General features: G+C 52.1%; 1 protein-coding gene across 2 annotated transcripts in view; it reads left to right on the top strand.

The window, feature by feature from the left end:
- The window catches only part of cdin1 (CDAN1 interacting nuclease 1), a 63,410-nt gene extending 52,813 nt beyond the window's left edge, over positions 1-10,597 (top strand). Inside the window, exon 13 of one of the 2 annotated variants that reach the window (XM_076995688.1) lies at positions 9,916-10,597. In XM_076995688.1, the coding sequence (XP_076851803.1) occupies positions 9,916-10,051 (136 nt within the window). In that variant the 3' untranslated portion in view covers positions 10,052-10,597. The remainder of the gene's footprint in view (positions 1-9,915) is intronic. The other variant, XM_076995689.1, reaches the window with a different exon arrangement.
- The last annotated feature ends 6,417 nt before the right edge of the window (positions 10,598-17,014 follow it).

Here is a 17,014-nt window from a genome sequence, read left to right as displayed (position 1 = left end):
ACACACACACACACACCCCCCCACGCTGAGGTGCTCGCCGCCTCTCTCATGGATACGTGCGCGTGTTTATCTGTTTGTGTTTGGCCAGCACCTATCAAATTGTTTATGACAGGACTAATTGAGATAATTGAAGACATTAAGATTACCTGTCAGCTATGTGTGTCCAAACTCCACGTCTGGCTGACAACTAGTGACAAGTGAGGCACCCGGCAGCATCAGTCATCATGCCGTTCTCCCTGGCCGTAATAAGGACAATGGGGGCCCCACTCTAATTTGACGTGGACAGGCTTCTTGGGATGGAGGGGCCGGCTAAATGAAGTGCGGGTGGGTGTCGGGAGGGGGGCGCGGGAAGGGGGGGCGTGGTCCGGTCTGCTGGCCAGGCTAATGGAGTCCCCTTTGGCATGCTGATGGAGAGATGAAGCAATTTGAGGAGAAAAGTGAAAAGGGCTCCATCCTCCTCCTCCCCCCCCCCCAAACAAGCAGTTAGGACCATCAGAGGGCCAAGGGTCCCCTGCACCTCACCCAGCACGACGCGACCCAGAAGAGCAGAGCTGCCTGTTAGACTATTGTGAATAATTGCTGTAACACGTCGCTATTATAGTTAGCTTCTTACATCTTCGGATTAGATTCTCTCGCGCGTCTCTCACACTGTCGGCTTGTTTGTTTATGGTCGCAGTCTTTGAAGAAAGGCTGGCAGTGATGCCCCCCCCCCCCCCCCCCCCCCCCCCCTGGAGTCTACTCGGTGGCCCTAGGGAGACGTGAAGGGGACCTGGCGAGCTGCTCCTTGGCTCCTCCCCCCCCCACCAGCGGCGAATAGACGTGCGGCCCTTTGTGATGTCATCACCACCGCGCAGACGAGCTGTCAGGCGGGGCCGTCGTCCTGATGCTTGCCTTTGGAAAACGGGGTCAAACTGTCGGAGTGACAGACTGTGCACACAGTGCCCTTGACGCAACCCTCCCTCCCCTAGCACCCCCCCCCCCCCCCCCCCCCCACACACACACACACACACACACACACACACACACACACACACACACTCCCCCTCCAAATGAGCTCAAATCAATAGCAGATTGCCCAAGGACCGGTGTGTGGCGTCAGCCTGACCCTCGCGCTTTACCCACCCGTTCTTCTGTTACACGTTTCGAAGTATTTAACTTTCTGCTTGATCCCCTGACTAATGAGTGTGGCCAGTCCAGCCAGAGGAGGCTCTCCGGTGTCCCAGCAGCCCGTGGTGCGGTCAGCGTGAGCAGCAGAACCCCTGACCAGCCTCCACCCACCAGGAGCCGCAGTCCGACTCGGGTTTTGTTTGCTTTGTAAATTTTTTAAAACGACAATGAAATTTGATTTGCTCACCGGAGCCAACCCTGCCGACCGGTCCTGCGGTGTCTTCAGCAGGAGGCCCGGTGCTGCCCGTCCCGGTTCTGTACGGTCAGGTACAGATAATGCGCAGTGTTCATATTTACGCAGATGTTGTCAGAGGCGTCACTGATGCTATGAGCTAGGAAACTTGCTCGTCTGGGTACTTGGCAAAATGCCGCGAGTGTTGTAAATGTATCAGCTGTAGCTGAAGTCTGCTTCCCCTTGCCTGCCTTCATTTTGGTAGCAACAGTATGTCTGTGTACAACTACACAGTGTCTATATGTGCCTCTAAACTGTGTCTATATGTACAACATGTATCCAAAGGCCAGCGTGCCAGTGACTCATTTGCTTCAGGCTATAAGAGTATAAGTGGGTGTGCACTAGTTATTCTTGTGTGTGTGTGTGTGTGTGTGTGTGTGTGTGTGTGTGTGTGTGTGTGTGTGTGTGTGTGTGTGTGTTTCTGTGTGTGTGTACTGCCTCTCTATACCACCCACAAACTAAAGGGTCCCATGCGGAGCCAACTGGCTGCTGATGGGTCCAAATGACGCCATGGCCCCTGCGTGTCCCCATGGGGCTAAAATTACCCCCTGGAATGTAAATATGGTGCTGAGTTAGCACAAGGCTGTCGACCCCCGTCTCCAGCAGCTCTGCTCTCCGGGCCGGGGGCAGACTGGATGCCCCGCTGCCCCCCGCACCCAGGCCACCGCGCCACGCCCGACTGCTGTGTCTGCTGCCGTGATTGCTAACGTCGGTCTGCGCACAACGATTTAAAAATGGCGTCTGTGCGTTCCTCCACCTCTGCACTCTCTCCGTTCTGCCCCTGCAGGGTGTCTGGGGGTAACAATCCGTTACAGCTGCCGAATAGCTGTAAGCAATATGGGCCGAAGCAAAAGTTCAGATGGCGTGGTGCTGACATGTTGATTTAGTGGCGGTAACACCACCGTGCACCTCCAGAGGTGGCGACCTGGACGAAGGCCAGAGCTGTTTTAACACAGGCCTTCTTTCACACTGCCTGCTCTTATTTTGCGGGGCCTGGGCCCCCTCCGTGTTTTTCTCCTTGGGTGTCAGACAACCAACTTTCACACCTATTTATAAGCAGTGTAATTTACCCCTCCTTCAGCGTCCTCTTCCTCTCTATCTGAGATCCCGGGGCGGTCATTTTCAATCGCTTCGAAAAGATAAAGCCGGCCGTCCGGAGAGGCGGGAAAAGTAAACACCGTGCCTCACGTTTGCTGGCACGGCCGGGAGTTTCCGCCCTGCTTCACCCACGCGAGTGTGTGCGCTCGCGTACGAGGTCGACCGGGTCAGGCCGTTAGCCACCGCCGGCCTGGTTATCTGCCTAAGCCGTGAGACCCGGGGCGCTTGTGCGGCGTGGCAGCCGGGACGGTGCGTCCAGACTCTGCTCGGATTACACGCCGAACTGTCACTGATTACCAGCCCAGCCACAGAGGGGCTCCTGGTAAATTGGAAACACATTAGCCGGCAGGGTTAAGGGCAGGATTAGGCCACGGCTCCTAGCAGGGCCCGGCTCCACACAAAATGGAGGCCGATTGGAGGGATTTGTTCTTTCTCCCCTAAGAGATGTTGGCTAATTATCGACGGGGGCTGCCGGGAGTTTGGAGTAGCAGGTTACAGGAGCGCGTGTCCCCTTGACACGGACGCGGGAGTGCCAGGGATGCCTCACGTGCACGTTAACACCGTGGGCTGCGCTGCCCTGCTCCCACAAGGGGTGTAGAGACCTCTGATCCACTGATGGGCACGTCGTGAGAGTTCAATACATTTGGCTGTGGATACTGAGGTTTACACAGTGTGTTCATCCCTAGCTCTTATAGTGTGGGTATCAGCAAATGCCCTGAACCTGATGGGAGCATTTAAATGATGAGTGTGGTGTTTGGGTTTGAATTGATCAAGTCTAGTGGGATCCAATCAAAGTCATTTTGGAGAAAATAATTAGTCTTTCATATCACATTTCACTAGGTAGTAAAACACAGTGTCATATCTGTTAGGTAGTTTTTTTCCCATCTCCTGCAGTCCTGTAGTACTGACCTGCTTTATTCAGGAAGGATGAAGAATGACCCATGGCTGAAAAGTATAATTATTAATAATGCCTGCATTGAGTTTGCTGTTGTTGATTTTGCAATGGGCAATTTAATACATCACATCTTAGAAATGGGTTTGTGTAATGAAATGCCATATGAATGTATCATCTCTTAATGAATCTGCTCTTAAGACGTTGTAATGAAAGCTTTTGTCCATTTGCATGATGGAGAGTGTCATTTAGGGCGCTGGGGAACAGGCCGCTCCTAAAGATCGGTTGAACTCCAGGTCACCCGACACTTGATCCTGAGCGTGGGGGCGGGGAGGAGCCTGGCTCACGGGGGGAGGGGAGTGGGCGGGGCTTTCCGCTACGTGTGCGATCCCTAGCTGAACGGCGCATGTTGGGCTGTGGGGTTTTTACCAGAGCATCGTGGTGTTGGCGTGTCATGGGGGCGTCTCTGAATACTCCCCCCCCCCATATGGGTTCTGGCAGCTACTCTCCGTTTGCCTGTATCGCGCAGCTAAAACGGGTCGGGCGAACGTCGGAGCGAGTCAGAGCGTGACACGGCAGATCTGAACGGCGTGGTTGACGGCGGTAAGGCAGCTTCCCAACTAGCAGAGGCCACAGGCTCGTCTTCCATCCGCCCCCGATGCGCTTCATATTAACCGAGACCAAACGCATGAAGGGAACTGCCCCCCGGATCCATTTCCCTCCGCTCTGTGTTTTCAGGCGGGCCGTCTGCCGTCCAGGCGCGCCGGTGAAGGGCTCGTCCGGATCGCTGACCCTGCGACACCGGCCCGTCTCCCGGCCCTCCCACCCTGTCATTTCGGAGGAAATTAAGTGGCTAAAACTGGAAGTGCCATCTCCGTAGTCATTATCACGGACAGGCCAGGCGTTTATTGGATCTCACCTCACCGATGGCGTGGCGGTCATTATTACGGCGAGCGCACGATAATGAGAGCTGGGTCCTCTCACGCCGTCACAGCCGCGTGCTGGACGAGGGGCGGCGGCTTCACCTTCGTGCATTAATGAGGTCACGGCTCTTCGGTGGGCGGAGCCTCGGGCCGCCACCGGGACGGCAAGTCTGGCCGAAGGAGACGCGAGCTGTAAGAGAACCTGGGTCAGCTCTCTTCCGCCGAGTCGTCCAGGTTCCCGAGGTTTCCAATAAAAAGCCTTTTTAAAATGCGTCGTTAATCTCCCCATTCTTATTGGCCCACAGCTCCCGCGGGTCAAAATTCCAGCCCTGTCAAACAGTGTCCACGTCGCGTCCTGTCTCGAGAGCGCGTCGACAGTGGAGAGACTGTAAAAGCGTCTTCTGTTACACCTGGATCAGGACGGGATCTTTATAGCAGCCTTAAGTTCAGCAGCGGCGGTGTTCCGAGCTCATTTGGAGATCAGGCTTCGGCCCATCACGGCTCTGTGTTTTTCATGGACCTGAGAGTTGTGTCCTGGCAGGGGGGGCGTTAATGGCTGGTGATGCTGAAGAGAAGGTCGGCCCGCGCTTCTTGTTCACGCACTGCGGCATGCTGGCTCAGTTTAAACATCCTGTTTGTGTGGTGGGTGGTGTGGAGGGTGGTGTGGTGGTGTTCTGGCTGGGCTGCAGGGCCCCAGGCACACGGGCAGCGGAGGTTCTGGGCCGATATCGCCTTGCTCACAGCCTTGAGTACCCCCCCCCCCCCCACTGTCACCCAGTTCAAGCCCTATAAATAAACACCAATTAATCACCAGCAGAGAGCCAGGCCAAACCAAGGCTGTGACAGCACAACCCCCCCCCCCCCTCCTCCTCCTCCTCCTCTCTCTCCTCCTCTCTCTCCTCCTCTCTCTCTTCGGTCACTGTTGTCCAACCTAGTCGTGGAGCTGACGTCACACTGCGTATTCGGTGTAATGGTTGTCAGCACTTTGCCAGATGTGTGGCGTTTTTAACACAGGTGTATTAGGACAAGAGCTCTTTGAATTTCTTGCTTTGTGACAGCTGGGGCCAGTGGGCCCGTGGTCTCTGTTCCGCTCAGTTTGTGCTGTGTGTCATTGCAAAACTCTTTTTGTGCTGCAAACAGGAACAAAATCAGCACCGCACTTGTCCCCGACCGGTCTTCCCAGGACGTCGGCGCTCCTGGCTTTCCTCGCGGGCCCGGCGCGGCCCGGTGGCAGGAAGGTGTTCCGGGGAAGTTGCTAAGAGCTTCTCGGGGAGAAGTGGAGACGGCACGGCGGAGGGCTGTAATTAGTTATTTAATTACGATGCGATTACACGTGCACACGGAGGGGCGGAGCGGGCCGCTATAATGGCAGCTTCCTCTCTCAGCACCTCCATTTGGGCTTTTTGTTCTTAAGAGCTGTGCTCTCATTAAGCTGCCGTCTTAAGCAGCATGGCACCTGCTTCCAGTGTGAGCGTGCGCCGCTCGTTAGGGGCTAATGGCAGCGTGTCTGCCTGCTGCTCTTGCCCCGCCCGGCCCACCGCCCGCCCGCCAGCCAGAACCACCTCGCGCCAAATTAGCTCCATTTCACAAACAATTTCACCAACTCGTTATGCAGTTAGATGTTTATTGGAAGATCACCGACTAACCCCCCCCCCCAGGCGTGGAGGGTGCCAGCTTCAGGTGATAAAGCACTGGCCCACGAAATGGATCACAATTACCATCGGGCCTGTGCGTCGCTCTCCAGGTTATTTATGGAAGCCTTTTATTGAGTTTTTTAGTATGTGTTTTTAAACGTGCACGAGCGTGTCTCCTTTAGCCCGAGAACCCTGAAGTTCCCTCATTTGCCCTACAGTCCCGCCACAGACAGTAACCCAAGTGTCGTACTGGCCTTTATTTCCAACTAAGGATTTTTATCTCAAGGTCTCTCTGGCATGAACTTTATTAATTCAAAATAGAATTCAAACTCCATTTGTTTTCTTTATGGCACCGCGGCGGTGACACTGCTCCCCAGTGTTTATAATTTTGCTTGTTTCAATTTGTGCCTGGCCGCCCCTGACAACCCAGGGACGTGATGTATCGCACACTTGTGCCTTATCTGTTGATGTACAGTTTTAACCTTTTCAGAAGGTTGCTCTCCTCCTCCCGCTCCTCTGGCCCCGCCCCCTCACCCCCAGCCCACCTGACCTTGCCGAGCGCTATACGCCGACGCTCAATAAAAGTCCGTCATAACCCCCTCTCCAAAGTTATCTAATGTAAATGTTTAGATTTTGTTTCCATAACATTTCCATAAAAAGAATGGCCCTCCGTACGGTGGAGGAGCGCGGAGCGGGAGTCTGGGAGCGGGGGAGGGGGGGCGGCGTGCTCCTACGGACGGCTCTGCTCGGAGGCTCAGCTATGTGTGACTTTGTGCTGAACTTGCAGTGCATCTGGGCCCTCTCTCTCCAGGCCTGTTAGTCTTGGCCTGTATGCCCAGAGATGCTGGACTGTAAATCACAGCCTGTAAAGCAGGGAATGCACGGTCGCATGTGCTCGCTCCGCCCGGGATCTGCACCCCCTGCACCTCTGGTGGGGGGCGGAGGTGGAGGTGGAGGTGGAGGTGGGGGTGTGGGTGGGGGGGGGTTCAGGTTATTTATACACTCTAGTCGCCCCCGTCACGTCCGGCACGGGTCAAGCGGTTCATTATTTATAGGCACAGCGACGTGTAGCAGCCAGGAAGCAGTGATGAGAGTGAGGATGATGAAGGTCATAAGAACCGTGCCCAGGATGGCGGGGTTGGCGTTGGCGCTGGTGGTGTTGGTGATGACCATGGTGTCTAAGGTGCGTACGAGAGCGATGCACATAACCCCAACTACCTTGTCGATAGCGATGGCCGCACTGCGTTGATGGCGTAATTGATCGCAGTTGGAAGCCTATGAACTGTTCCTGAGGGGCTGAACTTCCTGCTGTGCCCCATAGTCTGTTAGGCGGCTTCCTGTCTGCCTCTAAGCCCCATTTACTGTCTCTGGACAGTGTCTGTCACTAAATTATGCTGTTTCCAACCTGGATTTGTGTGCGTCTCTACACTTACGGCAAAAGCAGCTCAACTCTAACATGGCTTTACATCTGAACCTCAAAGTTCAAAGAGCAGCGATGCGCTGTTCTCGATGGAAGAGTTCACTACCTTCTACGGGGCACAGTAAATGCCTCCACCGCTGATTAATGGGACCTGAAGAAAACTGGGAAACAGCGCAGTGTTGAAGCGTGGCGTTGTTGAAGCGTGGCGTTGTTGAAGCGCGGCTGTGTTGAAGCGCGGCTGTGTTGAAGCGCGGCGGTGTTGAAGCGCGGCGGTGTTGAAGCGCGGCGGTGTTAGAGCGCGGCGGTGTTGGAGCGCGGCGGTGTTGAAGCGCGGCGTTGTTGAAGCGCGGCGTTGTTGAAGCGCGGCGTTGTTGAAGCGCGGCGTTGTTGAAGCGCGGCGGTGTTGAAGCGCGGCGGTGTTGAAGCGCGGCGGTGTTTGAGCATGCGGCAGTGTTTTGAGAGCGCCGGTGTTTGAGCGTGGCGGTGTCTGAGTGTGGCGGTGTTTGAGCACGCGGCGGTGTTTGAGAGCATGCTGGTGTTTGAGCGTGGCAGTGTTTGAGTGTGTGGCGGTGTTTGAGCGTGGCGGTGTTTGAGCGTGGCGGTGTCTGAGTGTGGCGGTGTTTGAGCACGCGGCGGTGTTTGAGAGCATGCTGGTGTTTGAGCGTGGCAGTGTTTGAGTGTGTGGCGGTGTTTGAGAGCATGCTGGTGTTTGAGCGTGGCAGTGTTTGAGCAGGCGGCGGTGTTTGAGCGTTCGGCGGTGTTGAAGCGCGGCGGTGTTGAAGCGCGGCGGTGTTGAAGCGCGGCGGTGTTGAAGCGCGGCGTTGTTGAAGCGCGGCGGTGTTGAAGCGCGGAGTGGTTGAAGCGCGGCGTTGTTGAAGCGCGGCGTTGTTGAAGCGCGGCGTTGTTGAAGCGCGGCGTTGTTGGAGCGCGGCGTTGTTGAAGCGCGGCGGTGTTGGAGCGCGGCGGTGTTGGAGCGCGGCGTTGTTGGAGCGCGGCGTTGTTGGAGCGCGACGGTGTTTGAGCGCGGCTGTGTTGAAGCGCGGCGTTGTTGGAGCGCGGCGTTGTTGGAGCGTGGCGGTGTTGGAGCGCGGCGGTGTTGAAGCGCGGCGTTGTTGAAGCGCGGCGTTGTTGGAGCGCGGCGTTGTTGGAGCGCGGCGTTGTTGGAGCGCGGCGTTGTTGGAGCGCGGCGTTGTTGAAGCGCGGCTGTGTTTGAGCGCGTGGCGGTGTTTGAGCGCGTGGCGGTGTTTGAGCGCGTGGCGGTGTTTGAGCGCACGACAGTGTTTGAGCATGCGGCAGTGTTTTGAGAGCGCCGGTGTTTGAGCGTGGCGGTGTCTGAGTGTGGCGGTGTTTGAGCACGCGGCGGTGTTTGAGAGCATGCTGGTGTTTGAGCGTGGCAGTGTTTGAGTGTGTGGCGGTGTTTGAGAGCATGCTGGTGTTTGAGCGTGGCAGTGTTTGAGTGTGTGGCAGTGTTTGAGAGCATACTGGTGTTTGAGCAGGCGGCGGTGTTTGAGCAGGCGGCGGTGTTTGAGCGTTCGGCGGTGGATTGAGCATGCGGCAGTGTTTTGAGCGTGGCGGTGTTTGAGCGTGGCGGTGTTTGAGCGTGCGGCGGTGTTTGAGAGCATGCCGGTGTTTGAGCGTGCGGCGGTGTTTGAGAGCATGCCGGTGTTTGAGCGTGCTGCGGTGTTTGAGAGCATGCCGGTGTTTGAGCGTGGCGGTGTTTGAGCGTGCGGCGGTGTTTGAGAGCATGCCGGTGTTTGAGCGTGGCAGTGTTTGAGCGTGCGGCGGTGTTTGAGAGCATGCCGGTGTTTGAGAGCATGCCGGTGTTTGAGCGTGGCGGTGTTTGAGCGTGGCGGTGTTTGAGCGTGGCGGTGTTTGAGTGCGACTTCTTCTCCTTCCTCATGTGCTTTCTCACTGGTATGCAGATATATGATGTGACTAGGAAAACACACAAAGCTGTGAAGATGGAGGGGGTGGGGCAGGAGAAAAAAGGTGGATCTCAATATAGTCTGAATGGAGCTTTTCTCAGCGAGCGGGCAAGTGCTGTTATTTATAGCTCTCCAGAAGTGCAACGTGAGCCAAGACGAAATGACTGCTCTTTAAGTGTCTATGTGAATGAAACAGCTGGACAGTGCTGGAAGAGCTCTGACAGATGCAGTTGGGGACGGAGTCTGCTCCTCTTCCACGGCCCTCTCCGCTCCCTTCGTCTCTGGACTCTCCAGGGCTGTTCTCAGCCGCTGCTCCTCACCCATTGTTATGACTGCTGAAGGTCCATTGTAAAAGGATCCTGGTTGTGCATCGCGGCCGATCTTATCATGAGACTGCTTTTGTTTTATACGCTTAGTCATGTTTCCTATAGGGGTGGATCAAAAGCGTGTGTTCTACTCTGGGTTTTCATTCCCCCCCCCAGCACCTCCGGTTGTATGTAGTTTTTCGTCATTGGGGTGTACTGGCCAAGAAAATCCACTTGACCTCTGTACTGAAAACCGTTTATCTAAAGCGTCCCCGGCATGCGTGTTCCAGTACCTCTGAGCTGCGCTCTTTCTCCACAGGTTTGGCCCGGGAATGGTCATCTACTGGTACGGCTTCCTCGCGGAACTGGACTGCCAGCGGGACCGAGGCATCCTGCTCAAAGACTGCTTCCCCTCGGACATCGTCACCCTGGGCCATGGAGCGGGGTCCCGTTGACGTGAGCAGAGGGGTGACACCCGGGCCACGGGGGCGGGGATGGGCCGTGGCGGCCAGCACCAGTGGAGACGTGAATCCGGAAGCAATTTAGCCTTCCTGCTGTGCGAGACTACTGGCAAACATCTGCCCTGAACTCCAGTTGAACTCCCCGGCATCGGGTCGGGACAGCACCTCTGCGCGGGACCTCTGCGCGGGACCCCGGCCGCCTTGCAGCAGCAGAGCGGACAGCTAGTGGTTCTTATCACTGCCCTGCCACCTCTCTCTGCCCCGGGGGTGGGTGGGGGGGCGGAGTCACAGGCCTTATCTGCCTGCTTCTGCACGCGTTCCCTCTCTCTGATAGGGCGTTCCCTCTCTGATAGGGCGTGGTCTCTTTTGCTTGCTGACGCGCTGCTTCCCTGTTTTGGATTCAGGATGTCTGGCATGTTTGCTGTGTGTCAGGCCAGTTTGAGTGATGGCGCTCACTAACTCACAGTCGTTTTTTTTTTACCGTATTTCACGTATTTGTTTAACTCCCCTTCAAAACAAGATAAGTTCAATTAAAGTTACAGTCAAATAATGAGTGATTTTTCTTTGTCTTCCCCAAAGGACACTGTGTGCCTTATATTCAGATCCTTATAATTATATGATATATAATTAAATATTTATGGAAAGCAACAAAAACAGCAAAAGCAAAACAATTTAGGTGAGAATTAGTAAGTGAAAAAAACAAAGAAAAAAAAAAAATAATAAAACCATGCAGGTCATAAATCTCCCCTTGCACACACACACACACACACACACACACACACACACACACACACACAGCACAGAGGTTGACGTTCCCCAAGCCTGCTCCTGCGTGGTGTCTGGATGAAGGGTGGGATCTGGAGAAGCCTGGTGAGATATGAGGGAGGAAGACACCCCCCCCCCCCCCCCCCCCCCCCCCCCCGATAATCGGCCCCAGACCCGCTCTGACCTGCTCCTCTCTGAGCTCTCTGCAGTGGGGCCTTACCCACCCCTGACCCCTCTCTCCCAGCCGCCCTCCTGAGATCAGCGCTCTCCTCTGGTCCGCCCGGGCCTCGGCACGGCCCTTTTAAATAGCAGTAAAGTGTTGCATGATTTGTTACCCTTAAACCTCTAACCCTTAAGCAGCCCCCACCCCATTTAGGCCATGAGGACTGGGGGTGGTGGGGGGGAGGGGTCATAGAAGGGTCATGGGGCAGCCATGATTTCCTCTGCTGGGCCCGTTTCTACAAACGGTACCAAACAGTGTGCCCCCAGAGTCTAGTTAACGGACTCGTATTGCACAGCCGTGGAACGCAAAGATATTGCTTTACAGCTCGTCTCTGATGCAAAAACAAGCTTTTTAAAAGGAGGGAATGTAATTTGGAATAAAGGAGAAAAACTGTAAACAGCAGATTCAGTTCCTCTCGGGTTCCAAGCCTTCCTGCCATTGTGTTTCAAGATGGCTATTGCACAAAAGAGGAGCTGGGGTCACCCACTATAAATTAGTTTCTGCACACAATGAAAACCAAATGCTTTTTTCTATAACCTGTACTACAAAGGACGCAGGAGATGAGATGAGGCTACTGTGATTTGCATGATGCAATTGCAGGTCTCCTCGCACGATTCTGCTGGTCTTTTTCTGCGTGTGCGTGCGTGTTTTCATAGCCAGCCTCCACTCTCCACTTTTAGATTCATTGTTCTTGTCACAACAGTCTCCCTCATAAAGTGCAGTCCAAATAAGGGCTGGAGCGACCAGCAACCCGCTGCCTGTCTTCCGACTGCAATGCAAGACGATACCAAGTATGAAAGCTTTATCTTACAGTGGTATGCTATCATATTTGGTTTAAAAGGATCTTCGTGGCCAGACTGGTCTTCACCTATACTGACAGTACTGTAGTCTATTACATGGCTTTGCAGCAGGTCAGATTTGAATGGTTTTTTTTTTTCTAAAATGGAGGCACGGAATGTTCTGAGCAGAGGCGGCTGTTTTTAGAGGCTAATCAAAACTTGTGTGGATATCTCCTCAACCACGAGTCCAGCCTTCCATTCCTGCAGCGTGTGCTCACCACTGCCGACCGGTCCGACCACAGCGGAGAGCTGGGAGCTGCACTCAGACGGCAGCCATTACTGTGGGAGAGAGGCCCGCGTGGTGGGCTGCAGAGATGGGCACGCCGCGTGCATTAACCACCCGGACTCTCCGCGGCCCTGTGGACGACCACGGCCTGGAGAACACGCTTGTACAACACGCCTGTAGAACACGCCTGTAGAAGACACACGCCTCCCCCTTTATTTGTTCACAGAGTAAAACTGCTGCGTGACCCGCTGAAAGCACAGACATGAATTTCCAAAACCACATCCCTCGTAACCCCCGCATTCATCATGCTTTACACTGTACCGAGGTAAATCACACTCCTGGCAGTGCCTTAAGGAAAATCTCCTTTATTTACACACAACGACCCCGCTGTGGTCCAACCCAGCCAACCTGCTCAATCTGAAGCTCTTCTGTTCGATGAAACATTTTGAGTGAAAAATACAGTCCACATAAATGAAAAAGTTTGGAGAAGAAAAAGCGAAAAAAAAAAAAAAAAAACTTGTTGCAGTCTTTCAGGAGAGAATAGCTACAGATTGTTATTACAAGCCAACTGGATATATGTGCAGACACGGACGAGCCTGTTGGCTGATGTTGAAGTTTGGCCGAGGTTGTGAGCACTCCACACACAGCTGTGTGCACTCCACTATTAACATATCTATCTTTCACTGCCACAGCAGGTGTGCAATCATGTGCTGCTATAGATTTAGCTCTGATCCACTGAGCCATTCGCACGCTGGTCAGAGATATGACCCCACATTCTTTAGTAACAATTAACTGTAATTCTCTGATCTGTGTCCAGTGCTGTACAGAATCATGAGATAAAATCCCATTACAGTCCGCCTCCATTCCAAAGTTCATGCCAGGTAAGCCTCGTATGCAAGAGCCGTTGTCATTTCTGTACATTTCATGTCCCATAGGTGCTTATTTTCACTTACTCACTATGCTAGCCTCAGTTGTATATTGCTATCGTCATAATAATGACTTGTTTTTTATGAAAAAAAAATTCTTGTCTTTTAATGCATCTTGAATTACAATCAGGGTGGATGCCTGAGAACATTTTGGTAATTAAAGATGGATCGCTGAGCTATCTGGACACCAACATCCACCGTCAGGTGCGTTCAATACTTCACTGTCTTTGGGACAGACACGCGTCTGATGGTGCAACATGAGCGCTCACAAGTATCTTTGTGATCACTCACTGTAACTTTAGTGCACTTCTGCAGAGACCATTCCCAGTGTGTGGAAACTCCGATATCCTGTGCGGACTCTCATGTGGAGCGGCTGTGAAGCGCAGGACTCGTGAAGTGAGCTATCAAACTGACGCTAGCAGCCCACTGTGGAGCAAAGCCGGGGTGAAAACATGGACCTGCCTTCAGATAAAAACCCTCTGCATATTCCGAGGGCCTTCCTCTACGGCGGTGATGTACCTCTCTTTGTCAAGCTGAAGCCCCGGCCTCCTTTGAGCTCAGCACCGCATCCAGTTGCAATTCTCCCCTGCCTGCTTCAATTTGTTCATTTTACGGTAACAGTCTGAGACATGAAGGAAAGACCCAAATAAAGAGTTCTTTGATTGGACGTGGGAGACGGCACGTGTGGTTGCTGGAGCGCAGGTGTGGTCCTTCTACGGCTCCTCCCTCCTGAGCAGTGATTGGACCCTGCCTGCAGACACCTAGGTCCACGTGGTACCTGATTTGGGTTTGAGGACCAGGCGACGGCTCTCAGACGGCGCTTGGGCGTTGGCGGATGGTTGGGGGGGGGGAGGGTGGGTGTTCTGAAAGATCTATGACCGAAACTATGAGCTAGGAAAATGTGATTCTGTAGTTGGAGACGAACTAGGGGAAACTTGGACGTGGGAGAAACAAACTGCAGCGTGCCCTGCCCACAAGTTCATGATTGTGAGCGAGATCTCCTGATGAGAGCTATCACTGGCTTGTTATTGAGAAAGAAATGTTCATGGTCACAGTGATGGTTTGAGTGCGTGGGTGTATATGTATTAACGTACGCGCACTTAACCCCAGCCTTGCAGGGCTACCTATCTTGCTGGTGGAGGGCCCAGCCCTGTGGGTTGCTTCTGCACGCCCAATGATCATTTATCATCAAGCAAGAAATGGTGTTGAGAACTCTGAGCAGGGAGATGACACAAGCCGACACAGACTGTCTCGGCTTCATTTTGGAAATTTTGAAAATGGCAGATGTGATTGCTTATTTTATTAAATTGTTGCCAGTGGCAACATAATATTTTTCTGCTGGGCTAGGATGGTGGCCAGGGGAGGGGTCCTTGCTTGCACGGGGGGTGTGGGGTGTGGGTGGGTGTTAACCACCACCCCCTCATGCTTTATGAGCATTTTGTTGCGTGGAGCTCTGGTGAGCAATTAACTGTTTTGCTGGAAGCACACTGTCTGCCTCGTACAAATTAACGTGATTTTACTTTTAGTGGTACTTTTTTAATAGAAACCTGGGCCATGTCTAGTCGCCTTAATCATATCTCTAATAATGTTACGTCAGATATCTGTTTATATAGCACTGATTCCTTTCTCTGCTTGGTTAAGAATACTAGTGTGAGGATTCTCTCTCTGGTTAGGAGTACTGGTGTGAGATTTGTCTCTGGTTAGGAGTACTGGTGTGAGGATTCTGTCTGGTTAGGAGTACTGGTGTGAGGATTCTCTCTCTGGTTAGGAGTACTGGTGTGAGAATTGTCTCTGGTTAGGAGTACTGGTGTGAGGATTCTCTCTGGTTAGGAGTACTGGTGTGAGATTTGTCTCTGGTTAGGAATACTGGTGTGAGGATTCTCTCTGGTTAGGAGTACTGGTGTGAGGATTCTGTCTGGTTAGGAGTACTGGTGTGAGGATTGTCTCTGGTTAGGAGTACTGGTGTGAGGATTGTCTCTGGTTAGGAGTACTGGTGTGAGATTTGTCTCTGGTTAGGAGTACTGGTGTGAGGATTCTGTCTGGTTAGGAGTACTGGTGTGAGGATTGTCTCTGGTTAGGAGTACTGGTGTGAGATTTGTCTCTGGTTAGGAGTACTGTTGTGAGGATTCTGTCTCTCTCTGGTTATGGATCTTTGTTATTGTAGATAGCAAAACTATCTACTGAAGCATTTTTAGTGCTGGTGTAAAAAAAGAAAAAAAAACTTTCCATAACTTTATTAACTTGTCAGGTTTGTTGTATTTATTTAATTCATATCATCTACAAGCTTGATATGCAGATGCAAACATTTGTACACCTAAATCATAGTTGTCTAAATACGCTCTTATTTATACCTGACAATGTTGGGTATTGATATTCATTTATAGGTTTGTCCTGGTTGAATGTGCTTGAATTTTACATTTAAGATTTTACCTTTCAGCTTAATTGAAATGTCTGATTTGATCAGGATTTATTTTACTTCTCTGATCAGATTACTGGCCTGCTGCCTCTACAGTGCTGGGTCCAGACCCTGAGGCTCAGGAACAGTACAGGGTACATAACCATGTGTAATACATAACCATACATAACTATATCTAATAATTGCTGTCATTAGATTTGTACAACAGCCAAGGTATAATTTAGATTTTACATTAGAGCTTCACTTTATGACATGATCCTGTCTCTAGGTGTGTCACTATTTAGACGCACAGCCCCCATATGACACACACACACACACACCCACACCCCCACACACACTCATTTTACCATTAGTCTTTCTACGGAGCCCATGTCAGTTACAGCTGGCTGTACGCTTAGCATTCACAGATAAGATATGCAGCATTGCTAGTTAAACCGAGGTTATCTGAGTTATACTGTAGCAGGCCAAATGCACGGTGACAGTACTGAGAAATCAGGTGTTGTTTCTGCACAACACCTGACTCCTGATCTATTCCCTGCTGGTAGCCTGAGCTGGTGCACTGTCATAACCTGGACATCTTTTGTTGCTATTTATCCCACAAGCTGGTATAGGCTAAAGTAGCTCTTGACACCAGCTATTGGTTTTCAGCACCAGGGCCTCCAACTGCTAATAGGGCCCCACTATCTCTGTCCTCCTTCAGCGAGACACACACACACACAGCGCTGCATTTATTGTGGAGGCTTGAAGGAGGTCTAAGGCATGTCCTTCCTAAGCAATGTGTCCCTGTTTCTTCTTACTAGTGTCTCTCTGTTCTCTATCACATGTGTGTATATGTATATATAGATCATGTCTGAATGAGTGAGTCAGTGTGTACATGTAGCCCACTAGACTTTGAAAGACAGGACATTATCAGATCTATCAGCACAATCTTGGAATATTCAGGAGTGTGCAGAGCCGGAGTGGCTAATCGGGAGATTCGGGAGGATTCCCGATGGGCCGGCTCATGTCAGTCTCTAGTTTGGGCCGATTGGTAGGAAAAAATTATTTTGGGCCGGATTTGGGCATGAAACTCCCGGGCTGAAAAGGGGGTCCACTCCGGCCCTGGGAGTGTGTGTATTATATGTAAAATGTATGTAGGTTTTGTATTGTCAACAATAGATCGGTCTGCAATATTTTATTTGTGTTGTTTAATCATCATCTATCTACATCTACAGTGGGTGTAGAGAGTAATTGTTTGCCAAGTGGCCATTCCTAATTTGACTAGATTTGTCTTCAGAGTCTGGATTAAATCTTATCAGGTTTTAAAGCCATACAGCTTACATTTTCCGCCTCTTTAACTGCTTTTTCTCCATTTCACTGACTAGCTACAAACCCTGTTACATCAAAGAGCCTCAAAGCTAATCTGGTGTAATCTGCATTTACACTGTTTATCGTTAAAATCTTCTGGTAATTAAAATCAGCCCTGATTTCCACAAGATGTATTATTCCCCCAAATGTATTTTCAAAGAATACATACCATACACATGGGGCTACAACCTTCACTGTATTTTATGAGTAAAAAA

This window comes from Brachyhypopomus gauderio, unplaced genomic scaffold (assembly GCF_052324685.1).
Source record: "Brachyhypopomus gauderio isolate BG-103 unplaced genomic scaffold, BGAUD_0.2 sc229, whole genome shotgun sequence".
Taxonomy (NCBI): domain Eukaryota; kingdom Metazoa; phylum Chordata; class Actinopteri; order Gymnotiformes; family Hypopomidae; genus Brachyhypopomus; species Brachyhypopomus gauderio.
The sequence above is the reverse complement of the archived record's forward strand: the minus strand, read 5'-3'. Positions and strand labels throughout refer to the sequence as shown.